We start from the raw sequence: 16212 nt of genomic DNA on the forward strand, positions 1-16212 counted from the left end.
TCACTGCTTCACACTGTGTAGCCCGTGGCCGTGTAGGCAGCGTTACGCGTTCCCCTGAGTTTAAAACTAACATGTCAGAAATATAGTTTCACATTAACATTTGAAAATATTCGTTTTTAATAATATTCGATACTTCTATATTACTTTCTCAAGTTTTATGTATTTCTCAGAAGTTAGCAATACTGTATTATGATAACCATATAATATAATTGTTCTTAATATCATGTAAAAATCGGTTGATTTTCTTATTTAATTATTAAATGTAATAATACTTTCAGATAAAATACTTTTTGTATTTTATCTTTTTTGGCCCCAAAAGCCAAAAAAGGTTGGAAACCCCTGAATTACAACCACTTCCAAGCTTCTATGTTAAACATAGCCATGGTAGTCACGCTGTAGCAATGGTAAAGAATATGCAACCTTCGGTCTCCAAGCAACTTGGTGTTTTTCATCCTGGAAAGCAAGAAACTGATCATAGGAGATAGGCAACCAATAAAAGCAATGTACTAATTGCCTTAATTTTCAACACCACAGCTATAAATATGGACTCTCCTCCTCAAAAATATGATTCTTGGCAACTCTAGTTTACTATTTGATGAATAAGTATAACACGAAAAATAACAATTCTGATTCGCTGGTATCATTGGTCTAAAACCGATTTTCATGGTAAAAAGCTCTTTTCGGGTTGTACCTTCTATTCCTAAATTCGTATTCCTTCTCTTTCTATTCTCTTCCTGCCCCATAAAATACGTCTATCAGATGAGGCAGTTGTTGTTGTTTGGTTTTTAGGAGCATTAGCAACTAAGGCCATATTGCTCTGAGGATATGCAGTGGTCATTCCCTGACCTTTCCGCATCCTCCGTATTTGGTGGTCACGGGCTCGAATCCCGGTCTAATCAAGAAGCGTGTGCTACGCACTGTTGCTCCTGTCCACTTGGCTATTGAGGCGCCTAGATGAGGCAGAGAGAGACTAGCGATGCATCATTTTATTAAACACAAAATATCGATGATTCAGTTATTTTTCTTGGTAATTTGAATAGAAACGGTTGAGTGAACTCATTTTGTCAACGAAACATTGTCTTATATATAAAAAAAAACAAAAAAAAAACACGTTTTTATAAGATAGAAAAATTTCAACAAAGGGCCTACAGGTAACTGCCCAAGGGAAAACGAATCCCTCTATTACTTCATCGTTCCTTAAGAGACACAATCTCTCATTTTATTTTTGGACAAAATACCAATACAGTAGGCAATTTTGAAATGCATGATTTGTTGCCCTGTTATGATAGAAAATTCTTTGGGAGTGAGGGTGTGGAATTGCGGACTTTTATTCCTTGCCGAGGGCAGCACATTATGATAAGAAGGCCCTGAAACAGAGACACACAGTTTGCGTTACACATAAACCACAGATGGTAGCATTCAGCAAAATATGGAACATATAGTGTCTCTTGGTATCCTACGACACAAAAATGCTGTAACTTTTAATTTATACCCATGTACTGTATATTTTTATATCCTGTAGTGTTTTAATGAAATGTAGCACACAAATAATTTCTAATGTGGAGAGAAGCGAATAAAATTGCAGGAAGCGAAGCATATAAAATCTCCACTCGCCTATAATGCGAATAGACTGCAGGTTAGTGGTATAAACGCATTACAGGTCAGAGGTGAATCCAGTGTTGTGAACACTGGAACCCGTCATTATGTGCATTGTTCGAGAAAGGCAGTTAAGGACAGGGTCCAAAGTTTAAAAAGACGAAGGACAGGGATATAAATAAGACATAATGAACGAGGTGGGGGTGAGTGTTCAGAAGTTTTATGGAGGAAACCCCTTGTGTGTGAGCGTTTTCAATTGAGCCGGTTATAAAACTTGGAAGACCTAATGTACTAAGAAAAGGTGCAGGAGGAAGGTGTCTTCCTCTATTGAATTAGAGGTCAACGAAGATTAACAGTCAAAGACACTAATTATACAGTATAAATTAATCATCAAAAATTATATCTAATGAATTAATAGTAAGTGTTGTTATGAACGTATATGAGATCAGGTTCTGATGAAGAGAACATTCTTCTTCAAGGGTTGTAAATACATAAGCATGACATTCAATACTTTGTAATGGTTGGGTGATATATTATTTATGTATTTTCAACTTGGTTTCAAAATTGTCGGGATACTGTGCTGAAAATGCAAATGAATGATTCTATCGCTCACATTGAATCTTTTATTTATCTTCGTTTAAGTATCTGATATGTTTGGCTTGAATCTGACTCAGTGACAGCTTTCAGTTCGTTGTCATCAATGGCTGAATAAAATCATTAAGAGCCACTGTCATCCATCACGAGGTGCATCATCAAGTGGTTCATCGCTTGATTATTATTTTTTTTTTTTTGGACTGTTTATGGTTTGTGCTTTTACTCACTATATCTTCATCGAATATCATACATATCTTATGGATTGCTTGTGTAGTGTTTGTGCCCAGTTTATACTCAAAAACACTCTAGAATAACTATAATTGGAGCGGCCTTTTTTGAACGATTTTCAGAAATCGCTTAAATAATAAACGATTTTTGCCCTCATGGGTAGCACAGTTGGTAGAAAAGATCTCAGTTCGCGTCCCGTTGATGACGTGAGGAATTTTTATGGGCCTTTTTTCAGAATGTGGCTGAGTTAGTCGGTCTCAGGCGAGAGTAGCATGGATTTGTCTCCAGGAAACTCGGGTTTTTCATCCAGCAAAACAGAAAATCGACCTCAGAACTCATGCAATTTACAGACAATACACAAGGAGCAACATGGCCTTAGTCGCTGATGCTCCTTTAATCCTTTTAATATGAAAGAATTCATATGAAAAGCAGTAATTTGAATCTTACACGCAGATAGGTTAGATCAGGTCAACATGTTTTTAAGTTATATTTTTCGCATTTGGAGATATGCATGCCACTAACAGCAGTTACGCTGGCTAGCCATCACTGATCTATATATTACTAAATTGTTGTTGTTGTTATTGGGTTTTTAGAAGCATCGGCGACTAAGACCATGTTGCTCCGTGTACATTGTCTGTAAATTGCGTGTGTTCTGAGGTCGATTTTCTGTTTAGTGGACGAAAAACCACATGTTTAGAAATGTCTGGTTTCGAGTTCCATCATATACGGGGGGGAGTTCCTGATGACATTTTTGCTCTGGTTTCAGTAACCGGTCAAACCGGTTGCGTGAAGAAACAGGTACATGGGTTTTGTTGCTGGTATTTTGATTTTGCGAAAGGCAACTGAGGCTATGAAGCATACATTGTGTACGTTGCACGTGATCTGTAGTTGATTCGCCTGTTTGCCGGATAAAAATCAGATTTTCCAGAAGTTAAAGCAAATCTGGACGGGCCAAGTTAGGCATCTCTCGAGATCGATTAATTCTGCCACGATGTGAGAGCCTATGAAAGTTTCTCATGTCTAGACGAGACTCTAACAGAAAGACTTTTTTCTACACGTTGTGGAACGGAGGATGAAGTAGGTAGACCCATTGGATCCGTGATAAATATTTAAAATTACGCTGCATTTAAAAATATGATCACTGACTTACACTAAACACTGAATACGCCCCTGGCTACTTGTATAATGAATTCAGGTCACGTGTTTATCTGCGACAGATATTAGATTGCGCAGCAGGACCATTTTAATAAGGAACTCATTATACATTAACCGTTCCACACAAATAAGAATACACGTAGCTATAAGAATCTGATGCTTCTCTGTTATGTGGGAATATCTGAACATATTGAGTCTTCATTGCAAGATTAAGGTAATCTTAAAATTACATTTTTACAGATGATCGTATTTCTTGCGAAGCGATGAAAACGGAAGTAGATTATATAATTTACAAGGATCCTTTGCTTGCAGTGCTTTTTCCAGTCTCTAAAAAGAGTATTCGAACAGGGTTCTGCTTCACTAACTTGAACAGAGATTTCCGTGTCAAACATGAGAAGAATCAGGGCATGTCTCATTGTCCTTGGATATGATTCCATCACATGTTGCAACAACAAATGACACCTTTTCTGTCAGAATTCGATTCTACAAATACTTGCGGGTTTAAAAAAAAAAAAAACATAAAATAAAAATAGAAAAAAGGTATCAGACCTTGGGTTATAATGGAAGCGATTTGTAAAAGGAAGGCCCCGTATTTCAGGTGAGCTATTTTTATTCGAGAGAGAAAAGAATGTCTTTAATTTTGAAATATTTCCCATATTGTTTCAGTAATAATAGCAACAAAATATGTTTGTTTTTAATCTGTACTAGTTGATTGATAACTGATCATGTACAATTGTAGGAGAATATTATTATTTTATTTTTTTAGGAATTGACTCTAAAATTAGGCAGCTTTTCGAACACCAAATTTAAAAAATCGCATCTGTCTAATAATTTAAATAATTTATATACAGTATTATCATTTTGGAGGTAAAGAAAATGAAATGGAAGGCGATATTTTTCGTCCATTTTCAAATTTGATAAAGCAATCAAATAAAAAATATGATATGCACATATTTAACCCTGTTATCCTTATTTATCAAGCTTAATTCATGTACACTATTCTACCAAAAGTCTTGGATACTCTGCCGAAAGCCAGGACAAGTGTTCCATGCACGCAATTTTAACATTCTTTTTAAAAAAGAATTTTTAATCATCTGAATTCAAATTCTTTTTTCAATAATTCCTTTTTTAGTTTTTTTCCTCATGATCTCTGGAGACATTCTAATTGTTTGAGCAGATTAATTATAACGTTTCTTCTCATTGATTTAAATAAACCTTAATTAGGCAACGTTAAAAAACAGCGTCGAAAATTTTTTACCCTTTTTAGTTTCTTTTCAGCACATGGGAGGTGCCTGAGATGCGCGTAAGAATATGGGCTATCAGAAAAATTATATTATTGGTATCCTATATCCAGTTAAGTTCCGCTTTCATCCGGCTAGCACTTCAAAGGGGTAAGCCATTTTTTTTATAGTTTTTCCAAAATTTTTGTCTAATATTGTAACTACCTGAAATTAGTTGCCTTTAGGGTTAATTCGTAATTATCTGTTCCATGACAGAAGAATCTAATTCGTGCATTTTTAACGGAGTTCAACACGCTTGTACTTTCACTCTCCTTTGCTATCTATCCGGAGGGGCTACTGCAGGGTCTTGTGGAAACAGATTATTTCATAGTTGTTGCGTTCACGATACCACAACTGTCAGAAGAGCAAGGCCTTCTACGTTCAATCAAAGAGCACTAAACACAGAAAAGTGTAAGTAACTTAAAGATTCTATTCAACGTAATATTTTCAGTGGACTGTTACTACTTCACTAATATTTAAAATCCACAAATAATCGCATGTTGGAATACAGAGTTGTCAATATCTCTATAATTGTTTTCTTCTGGATAATCATATTTTACACAGATAATATTTAAATAACAATAATATACATGTGGTAACTTGGTATTTGACTCTTGTGGTACACCCATATCAAGAAAAAAATTATTAAAAAGGGAGGTAGTGAGCAAACAAAATATTTAAATTGCAAGAATATTTAAAAACGATCTAGTAATATTAGTTTTATATTTCAGTATGTGGACGTACAGCATGGAAGCCTCAGAGTCGTATTGTAGGCGGTCAAGATGCACAATATGGAGAATTTCCCTGGCAAGTGCGTATCTGCAGATTATAGTTGAAATTTATTATATTGTATTATTGTATATGTTTCTCATTCGCTCGAAAACGTCTACGTTCAAATAATGCCCACAACTGGAGTAATTTCCTAAAAGATTTTTCCACTCTGAGCTGCAGTTAATTTGATTTCAGTTGAGTGTTGTTCTTTTTGTAGGATCCGTGTACATTGTCTGTAAATTGCGTGTGGTCTGTAGTCGGTTCGCTTGTTTTTCTGTACGAAAAAACTGTATTTCTGGAAGGAAAAACCTTTCTATCCTTGTCTGAGATCTACTAACTCAGTTTCTTGCCTCATTGACGGGATTTAAACCCGGGCATTTTCAACCCGGTGTGGAAGGACGCTAGATTATAACCACTGTGCTACTGCGAGGATTTCTAGCTCGCAAATACTCTCCAAAGGCATTTCTTTAAGAATGATGATTGATCATTTTTGACCAGGCCTAAAATTTCCCTTAAAATGAACACGACAGTGATATTTCTCTACGAATATCTAAACAAGAATACTCAAAAATACAATGAGAAATGAGAAACCTAGTATACACAATGCAAATCTAAATCGGAAAAAAAAAAAACAGTTTCGACTAGAAATCGTTTAACCAGTTATTTTGTATTAATTAGTTATCAGACAGCAAAAAGTTCTGTTCTTCGACTGATTTTAAAATATCTAAATGGGAATTTAACTTTACTTTCATTAAATTGCATAAATTGAGCAGTTTTTTAAATAATTTTGTATTAAGTTGGCTGTAAAGTAACATTGAGAGGTAAATAATGAATGTACCTTTTATAGGCTCATATAAAAATATCACAGCAACAGTGCGGTGGAGTATTGCTGAACCACAACTACGTACTTACAGCAGCACACTGCGTCTACAGGTGAGACCATTTCCCCTCTTTCCATTTTAGACAGCTCTACTTTTCATCTTCTACAATATTAATTTTCTTAGAGTGCTAATTTGGCTGTAATTTTTGAATATCGGATAGGGCGAAGCTACGAGAGGTGACGGTTGTCCTTGGAGCCTATGACATTCAAGATCAGAGTTATCAGGTACTACCAGCTCAGTTTTTCAGGCCGAAAGAGAAGAAACTTCATCCTAATTTTAGGTTTTCTCCATCACATCCCGACAGATATGATGTCGCTTTACTAAAGTTGGACAGACCCGTTAAATATCAGGAAAACATCTTGCCAATCTGTCTTCCTCCTTACAAGTGGGACTTTCGTGGGTGGAGAGCCGTCGTCACCGGTTGGGGTAAAACAGATCCAGCTCTTAGTAAGTAGGGTACCATTTCTCACGATATCAAATATCATACATACCCAGAAGCATGAATAACGTCACAGTTCATTTAATAAATAATTAAAAATTCCGAACTATGCCCCAAAAATAAAGTGTAAACATGTTTTGAGAGCAGATTTTACAAACATATTTTTTAGAGCAAATGGAACAAAATAAATTGCTTCTCTTTAACGGAACGTACCTTTGCCAGTGGTGACATTTGACCCAGATCGTTTTGGAGTATACTTCAGTTTCCCAGATTTCTTATGAACACACACCTACTTGTCCTATTTAAGATAGCGTATACATCTCCATCTGGAACAAAGCGAGCACTATTTTTTACGAACGTCAACTACAACAAGTTTTTATATAACGAGATAAAACTAAGACAATCGAATTAATGATTGCAGTACATGAAAATACACTTAACAGGCCTTAATATTTTTTGTCGAGATGGTAAAAAGTCGTTGCTTGTGTAATTCAATGATTATCGAGTAAACCACTATGAATTAAAAGCCATTCTTGAGGTCTGGATAGTTTGTTTAATCGATATTGTGGGAAAGAAGCTTTTTTTTGTATATAATTAAGGAAAACTTCAAAATTCAACTTATTTCAAAAAGTTTGGATCAAAATACCCAACTTGAATACTGTTGTTCCATTAAAACAAAAAATTAAAAATAAAAAACGAGTAAATTCTTTCCTTGTTCCTTTTGTAAAAGTCAGGGCGACTGTTTAAGAATGCAATTTTATTAACTGCACATAAAAAACATAAAAAAACACTTCTGCTTACAGATTAATACACTTCTGTAAACAGAAGTGTTTACAGAAGTGTGTTATTGGTATATCAATTAACATTCCGGGTATTCATTCTTTTTACAAAACTGCAGTAATATTACTATAACAATCTTTGTTTTAATTGTATAAAAATGTTATGGTAGCTATCTTGTAAATTATGCAATAAAACACTCTTATACCACATGAATAATTCATAGTTGGTGCTTATGACCCAAATTTAATTAACCTAAATTAATTATTACCTAAGAAAGAACAATAAACTTTGGCACAAAGGTGACATAATTTATTATATAATTAATATAAATGCTACGTGCGAATGTTAATACTGTTAGTACTTAGAACATCAACATTTAAAAATTATAAATACATTTTATTAGTGTTATTATCGGATGGTGTGATTAAATTATTAAAATTTATATAAAATGAATTTAATTATCAAATAAAATAACCAAATACAAGTCAATACTGATTTGTAGTTGGTTAATATTTGTACTTAATTATGCGCGAGCCTCTTCTTAATTTTTGGAGATTATCCGCGCCCCTTGTTAAAAAATTAATTTATTATTATTATTATCGGTCATATAATGCAAGGAGGCCTGAGGCTTATGCTGCACCAGCCAAACAAAATTTCCGAGTTACCCTGAGAGAGAGAGAGAGAGAGAGGGAGGAATCACCAAGAAAGAGAACAATGATGATATCCGGCTCAGGCCCCTGGGTGTGCCAAGCCCATACTCACCAGATGTGAGCACCTGGGGTTGATAAAATTTAACAGAATATTTTAAGTTGGGGATGACCCTGAGCTGAAATTCTTTTCCAGCATGTTCCTTGTTAATAAACTGGCAGCACATTCCTCGCCACTCGCTATTCGGGTGGGCATTGATTCCATTAGATATGTGAAAACGGCCGTAGGAATCTGCAGTCATGTTGCCTGCAAGGGTTTCCATAGTGTCGGAATAGATGACGGTTGCATGTCCATATGGATCCATACGCTTTCGTTCCAAAACGTCCCACAGGTGTTCAATTGAATTGAGGTTAGGCGAATTTGGAGGCTAATCAAGATGGGTTATATCTTCATGTGTTCCTCGTACACAGTGCGGGCACACAGTGCATTATCGTCTTGGATGATCCCCTTTCTGTCCGGAAAAAAATGTAACATGGCAGGCTTCGCATGGTCTCCTAAGAGCTGCCAGTACACTTCAGCTTTGAAACATTGGTCCATATGCACCAGTAATCCTAGTTGTTGCCAGAAAAACATGTCCCATACTAAGCAACCACCACCTGCTTGGATGGTGTGCGCCATGCATGAAGGGTCAATGCTCATATTGCTTGAACCACATGCCCTCGTGGGTAGCACAGTTGATAGAGTCGCCATCCTCTGCACACCAGGTGGCTGAGTTAGTCAGTCTCAGGCGATGGTAGCGTGGTTTTTCTTTCGGAAACTCTGGTTTTTCTTCCAGGAAAACAGAAAATCGACTATAGAATACACACAATTTACAATTTACAGACAGTATATATGGAGCAATATGGCCCTACTCGCTGATGCTCCTAAAAAAACCTAATACTACTACTACTTGTGCCACACACGAAGGCTTTGGTTTATTGCACCAGATATTTGGTCTCCTCCGACACTCATTTCCAGTCCTCCAGTGTGCAACTAGCATGTTGTTAACATCCCAGCATTTGCCGTCGACGATGATCAACGGTAAGGAGGTGGAGTCTTTTGGGTCGTCTGCTGTGGAACCTCATAAGTCTCAGCGTGCGATTCATTGTCATTTGGAATACTGTTCTTGCATTTCCCATATTGTATTGCGATTTCAAGTGTTGCACAGTGACCTGCTGTTCACCCCATATAATGCACTGCACCCTTCGCTCACCATGAACATCCATCTTGTGTAATCCTTTACAGTTCTGTCGGCGGGAGGTGGTTTGACCCGCTCGACACCATCTTTTTTACACCTTAATCACAGTGGGCAGTGAGCAACCAACAAGTCATACCATTTCGAACATGGAAGCATTCGACACATGAACATGATCCCATGATCATGCCCATTTGAAACTCCATGATATCTTTCCTATGTCCCATAACAGCTACTTTATCACTTTGACTTGCACGACTAAATGATACTATGAGCTATGTGGCATAGTCCACAGATGGGATGGTCATATTTCAATGATTACTGAGTGTATAATAAGTCTGTAAATTACGATTTGCCATTGGCTATGTGAAAAATCTGAGTTTCTGAGAGAAAAAAAAACATGCTAGCCTTGCATGAGACCAATTAACTCATCCACGTTATGAAAAATTCCTTCATTATCGATAGTATTCGAACTCAGGTCTTTTCCACTCGATGTGTGCAGGTCAGTGATCCTACCAACCGTTCTACTCACAAGAGCTTAATTTTGTACCAATAACTTGCAACTGGTATATAGTTTCGGATTCATCTGAGGTCTAGTGATCAGTTTGAATGACATATAAATTCTACCTTCTGACCTTTCTTGCCCGCTGTTCTTTTGAAAGAAAGGTCTAGGTCTGAATAATTACGCAAGAATCTCGAAGTGGCCTTTTCAAAAGGGTTGTGTGATCTGGTTGTAGACTGTAGTGTAGGTTTATTGTGAGAGTTTTTCATCTCACAGGTAGGCGAGATGAAAAACTCACAGTTTACAGACACAATGCAGTGATCCCTCCTTGCTTCATTGCCTTGGCACTATTTTCCATATCTGAAATTTTGCTTAAAAATCCATTCTCAGGCAATTGTGATCTGAATTGTTCATTCCATTTCTGAATTAGCACTAAGGCAACTTAAGCCATGAGTTACTGGTATATAGTGTCTGTTCATTCTGAATGTGTACAGAATGGATTATTATATCGGAGAACAATTTTACTCCAACAATCTGATATCATAATTATGTACAAAAGTAAGTTAATCTTTATTGGATCGAATAACGAGTGAAGTAAGCGTATTCTGAATATTACATTTATTTATCAATCTAATTTTAAGAATTCCCTAGGCACTTGATGTTAGTCAAACTGTTCTAATAATTATTCTGTGTTTTTTCGTAGGTAATCGTTATGGCACCAGACTTTTGCAGAAGGTAGAGGTCCCAATAATTTCGAACCAAGAATGCGAGTGGTGGCACAGGTCCAGATCTATCAGCCTTAAGATATATCCAGAAATGATATGTGCAGGTTATGAAGCTGGACTGAAGGACGCCTGTGTAGTGAGTATCTAACAATTACAATTTATTCTAATACATCTCTATAACATTGCTATTATTGTTATATAATTCATATCTTATACATTTGCAGAGTTGGCTACATGACAATAAATTAGCACTCAGCTTTGAAAAAACAAAATTTTTGGTAATTAGACCTCCTCATCAAATCTTTGATAGCCATCCTTCTATTAAATTACATAAAATGAATGCTTTTATACTTAATGATTCAGTAGATTAGAATTGTTATTCATAAAAATTACTATCTCTGTTTGCAGCGTGGAATGTACTATGTGTTGTTATTTCTTTATCTTTTCTGTTAAATAATAAATTTGTATGGAAAACTGCTGTATGAGATGAATGGGGTAAAATCATCTTCAATAAATTTACTCAATCTATTCAAAGCCTTAAACACTTCAATCAGGTCTCACCTCAAGTGCCTAGTTTCCAAATGTTGCAATTCCAGAAGTGAAGTCTTTGGTGTTCTTGGACCGCTCCTCTCTGAACCTGCCCCAAGAGATCCTCATCCATGCCAAAATGAAGCCTCCATACTTGTATGCAGTACTCAAGATGCAGTCTAACCATTGCCTTATATGGTGGGATAATCATCATCCGTGTCCCCGATGACAAAGTTCCTGTATATAATTCTGCATTGCTCAGAAAACTTCATGTCGGGCTAATTATACAATTACCCCTAGGCTTCTTTCTTTTCCGCTATCTTGAGTGTTCCCTCATGGTTAGCACAGTTGGTAGAATCACCGTCCTCACCCCACTGGGTAGAAAAGACCCAAGTTTGAATCCTGTCAATGACACAAGTAATTTTTTATGGGTCTTTTTCACAATGCAGCTGTGTTAGTCGGTCTCAGGCAAGGACAGCATTATTTTATCCTCCAGCAACTCGGGTTTTTCGTCCAGCATACAGCAAACTGACTACAGAACAGATGCAATTTACAGACATATTATTACTATTTAAAAATAAACGCACAAGGCGTAATATATTACGAATATAGGATTTCATTACTGAACTATCAGTGATAATTCACAATATTTTGTTTGTAGTAGTGAACCACAACAGTAGTATGAAAGGCGTCGATTTAATTGTATCTCATATTGTGGCTGCCTTCATGAGTTACCATGTATTGCACTACCTTGAATGAGTAATGCTTCACTAATGGCGAAGGTAAGTAACAATAGTCTTCTCTATTAGTGAAGCGTTACTTATTCAAGGCAGTGCAATACATGGTAACTCGTTCTGAAGTCAGCCACAATATGAGATACACTGGTGTGCAAAACTTAAGGACCAACACTATTTATAAAGGTTACAACCACAAAATCTTTACTTCAGGTACTCTTTACAGATGAGAGTAGATTAAGTCTCAGCAGCAATTCTGGATGTCAGCTAATCTGGAGAGAGGTTGGCACACGGTATCACGTCGCAAACATCACTGAAAGGGATTGATATGGTGATCGAGTTGTTCTCGTCTGGGGAGGCGTTATCTTGGATGGACGTACGCAACTCCAGATACTGGAAGGCAGTACTATAACTGGTGCATGCTACTGTACTGAAGTTATCCTTCCCAATGTGCGTGTTCCGAGATGCCATTGGCTCCGAGTTCGTGTTTATGGATGATAACGCCACACCCCATCGCACTACAGCTGTGTTATGCTTTTGGAAAGTGAGGACATTGTTCGTATGGATTGGCCTGCCCTTTCCCTCCGATCAAAATTATATCGAACACATATGGGATGCTCTGGGGAGACGCCTAGCGGCACGTCCACACCCACCAGAAAATGTTCACCAGCTGAAGATGGGGGTGACAGAGGAATGGACGATGTTACCGTAAGAACTTATCAACAACACTGTTCTAAGTATGGACAGGCGATGCAAAGCCTGCATCGACATTAGGAGTGACCATATCTCCTACTGAGGATAACCTCTTCCCTTTGTTCCATCTTTGGCAGTGATGCATCTGCATCATGGCAGCCAGTGCTATGTTGCCATTTTTGAATAAAGTCCCTCTGTACCGTTTTGTTTCCGTTGTTGCGTCGGTGTTTTTTATTTCATCATTTCTGTACCTCACGAGGTTCCTTTGGTATGCTTTTCTCATATCCAGGCCACTCCTATGAGAAGCTACAGGTGAAAACCTGACTGGGCCTTAAATTTTGCACGCCAGTGTACCATTAAATAGATGCCGTTCATACTACTGTTGTAGTCCACTACTACAAATGAAGTATCGTGAATTATCACTGATAGTTTGGTACAGATATATTATACAGGGTGTTTCAGTTAAACGTTTCAGAACTTCTAAGAGGGGTAGGGTACATCCTGACAACTCGAAATCATATAGCAATGTGGGGTCGGAAATGCTTTCCTGAAGCGGTGTTGTACACAGAAGCACCATAAAGAAAAGAGACCGTAAGTGAGAAATCGTTTTAATAATACATGAAAAGAAGCAAAAGGTACATGGATTAAAGTAAGTGTTCGAAGTTTCTTCCACGGGCTACAATGCACGCCTCACATCTCCGACGCATGGACATCCGAACATTCTGGAATACTCCAGGCGAATTTCGAATTTCTTCGGCAGCTACTGCGATTCTTGCAACCAGCTCCTCAGCATTGTCAACAGGGGTGTCATAAACTAGCGATTTCATATGACCCCAGAAATAAAAATCAAGACACGATAGGTCGGGTGACCGAGCAGGCCAACGCACGGGACCACCACGTCCGATCCACTGTTGACCAAATGTGACATCCAGGTAGTTACGAACATCTCCGCTATAATGGGCAGGGGCTCCATCGTGTTGGAACCACATTGTCTGTTGCGTCGATGCAGAAATCTGTTCATCTCTCAAAAGTTGTGGCAATACTTGCTGCAGAAAGATCAAGTAGATAGGTCCGGTTAGACGACACGGTAACAGGTAAGGTCCGATGAGGTGATCTCCCATAATACCGGCCCATACATTGACCGAAAATCGAATCTGTGCTGCACGACGTCGTATTGCATGCGGGTTCTCGACCGCCCAGATATGGTCGTTATGCGTGTTGAAAATTCCTTCCCTTGTGAAGGATGCCTCATCGGAAAACAACACTTCAGCAGGAAAAAGGGGATTTGTAGCACATTTTCCAAGGTACCACTGTACGAAAGCAATACGAGGTTGAAGAAACTTCGAACACTTACTTTAATCCATGTACCTTTTGCTTCTTTTCATGTATTATTAAAACGATTTCTCACTTACGGTCTCTTTTCTTTTTATGGTGCTTCTGTGTACAACACCGCTTCAGGAAAGCATTTCCGACCCCACATTGCTATATGATTTCGAGTTGTCAGGATGTACCCTACCCCTCTTAGAAGTTCTGAAACGTTTAACTGAAACACCCTGTATACGGCCTAATATGGCCTAAGTTGTTGCTAATGTGCCTAAAACCCTACAACAACAACAACAACTATCTCGAGGGTGGTGTAGAATGAATAACAAATCACCTAATTGGTATGCAGTAGCGTAGCTACCCTTTTCTCGCCCGGAGGCAAAGAACATATTCGGGCCCCTACTTAATTAATGAAAATTGCAAAAGGAGAAGACAGTCAAAGACGTGGGCCCCTAAAGGGCCCGGAGGCAAATGCCTTGCCTGCCTACATGGTAGCTACGCCATTGTTGGTATAAATTCTTGTAAATTTTCTTGAGAACTAGAACTAAAATGAAATAACTGCTGAAGGAAACGCTGGCTCAATCGAGTTATATTCATTGCTGCAATCTACTTACAAAATGAAATCTAAACAACAATTTGAAAATTGATACTTTTTGTCCACCTTAGTTTTCGATTTCCACTATGTGAACAGCCGCTACATGCTGCCCTGGACCAAGCGCAAAAATAGTGAGATAACTTTTTAGGTTTCGATTGAATAATTAATTCAATATTGTATATTTTTTCTTGCAGGGTGACTCAGGTGGACCCCTAATGGTGATGATTGATGGCAGATGGACGCTCGTAGGAATCATCTCTGCTGGGTTCGGGTGTGCCCAATGGCGACAACCTGGCATTTATCACAGCGTTTCCAGTTCTGTAGACTGGATCGGTTCAAATATGACATGACACTACCTATACAGAGCGATGCCAAAGCAAAGAATTTTTTTTTAACGATGAATTCTGCACGAAAGAATTTAGATGTCACTCATCTCTAGAGGAGAGTGGATAACTAATCGGCAGCCAAGAAAACGAGCTGAAATAGGAAACATGTCACCGTTGAGAACCACCACTTTATAACTGTGTATAAGCAAGTAACCATCCACACGAAACTTTCTATTTCTATAACAAAACCCGGAACCAGAACATGTCATGCTTATACCTACAGACGTGGCAATTCAATCTCACGTCCCAGAGAGGTTCCTGTAATCAGGAACGGGACAAAGTAAAGAATGATACTATATCATTGTGTGTGCTGACTTAAAAGAATTAATTCTTTGAAACCCATATGTTTCTTCTGAACTTAAAGAAAAGAATATTAGTTATATTCTGTTATTTTACAATAAGATCTTTCTCTCTCTTTCTATCTTCGATTGCTTTCTTAACATGCAATCATTGTTAGTGCTAGAAAGACAATAGCTTAAGAACTCTTTAGTTAAGATCATGTATGAATAAATTCCATGACAAGATATTGTTAATTAACTCTTAAGTGTTCAGAGGAAAAATTGTGTTTTTGTGAATATAGCTAGATACTGTAAATTAATGGCCATTTTGTTGGATTGTAAATAAAGTTGTTTGTTGTTGTTGTTGTTATGTTTCCTTTCTTGCCATATTATTCACAAACCTATTCACAAACACTTTTTGATACTTTCAAGGGGCTCACATCTGATGAGTATGGGCTTGACACACCCAGGGTCCTGAGCTGGATATCATCATTCTTCTCTTTCATAGTGATTCCTTTCTGCTTCTCAGTCGATTTTGCCGGTGCGTTCGACTCATTTTGGTGGCCGAGCGTCCTGAACAGACTGAGAGAAGCTGCAGTACCAATCAACTTATACAAAGCAATGGAAGACTACCTTTCAGGCAGAAGAGTGGAAATAAATACAAATTATCAAAAAATCACAAGAATCATACATAGGGGATGTCCACAGGGGTCTGTCTTGGGTTCTCTCATTTGGAACATGGTCTTGGACGACTTCCTGTGCCAGGACTTGGGGCTGGCTGAGGCCCAGGCCTTTGCGGACGATCTCATTGTTACTGCTGAGGCAGATTCCAGAGTCCAACT

At 37.8% G+C, this 16212-nt stretch overlaps 1 protein-coding gene across 1 annotated transcript in view; it reads left to right on the forward strand.

The window, feature by feature from the left end:
* LOC150075276 (serine protease 33-like) overlaps positions 1-15372 on the forward strand; it is a 30746-nt gene extending 15374 nt beyond the window's left edge. Inside the window, exons 2-8 of the mRNA XM_090388345.1 lie at positions 4841-4964; positions 5070-5264; positions 5585-5664; positions 6472-6557; positions 6666-6952; positions 10812-10969; positions 14901-15372. Coding sequence (XP_090244471.1) covers positions 4871-4964; positions 5070-5264; positions 5585-5664; positions 6472-6557; positions 6666-6952; positions 10812-10969; positions 14901-15056 — 1056 coding nt within the window. The 5' untranslated portion in view covers positions 4841-4870 and the 3' untranslated portion in view covers positions 15057-15372. The remainder of the gene's footprint in view (positions 1-4840; positions 4965-5069; positions 5265-5584; positions 5665-6471; positions 6558-6665; positions 6953-10811; positions 10970-14900) is intronic.
* The last annotated feature ends 840 nt before the right edge of the window (positions 15373-16212 follow it).

This window comes from Mastigoproctus giganteus, chromosome 14 (genome assembly GCF_048544385.1).
Source record: "Mastigoproctus giganteus isolate SK-2022 chromosome 14, ASM4854438v1, whole genome shotgun sequence".
NCBI lineage: Eukaryota > Metazoa > Arthropoda > Arachnida > Uropygi > Thelyphonidae > Mastigoproctus > Mastigoproctus giganteus.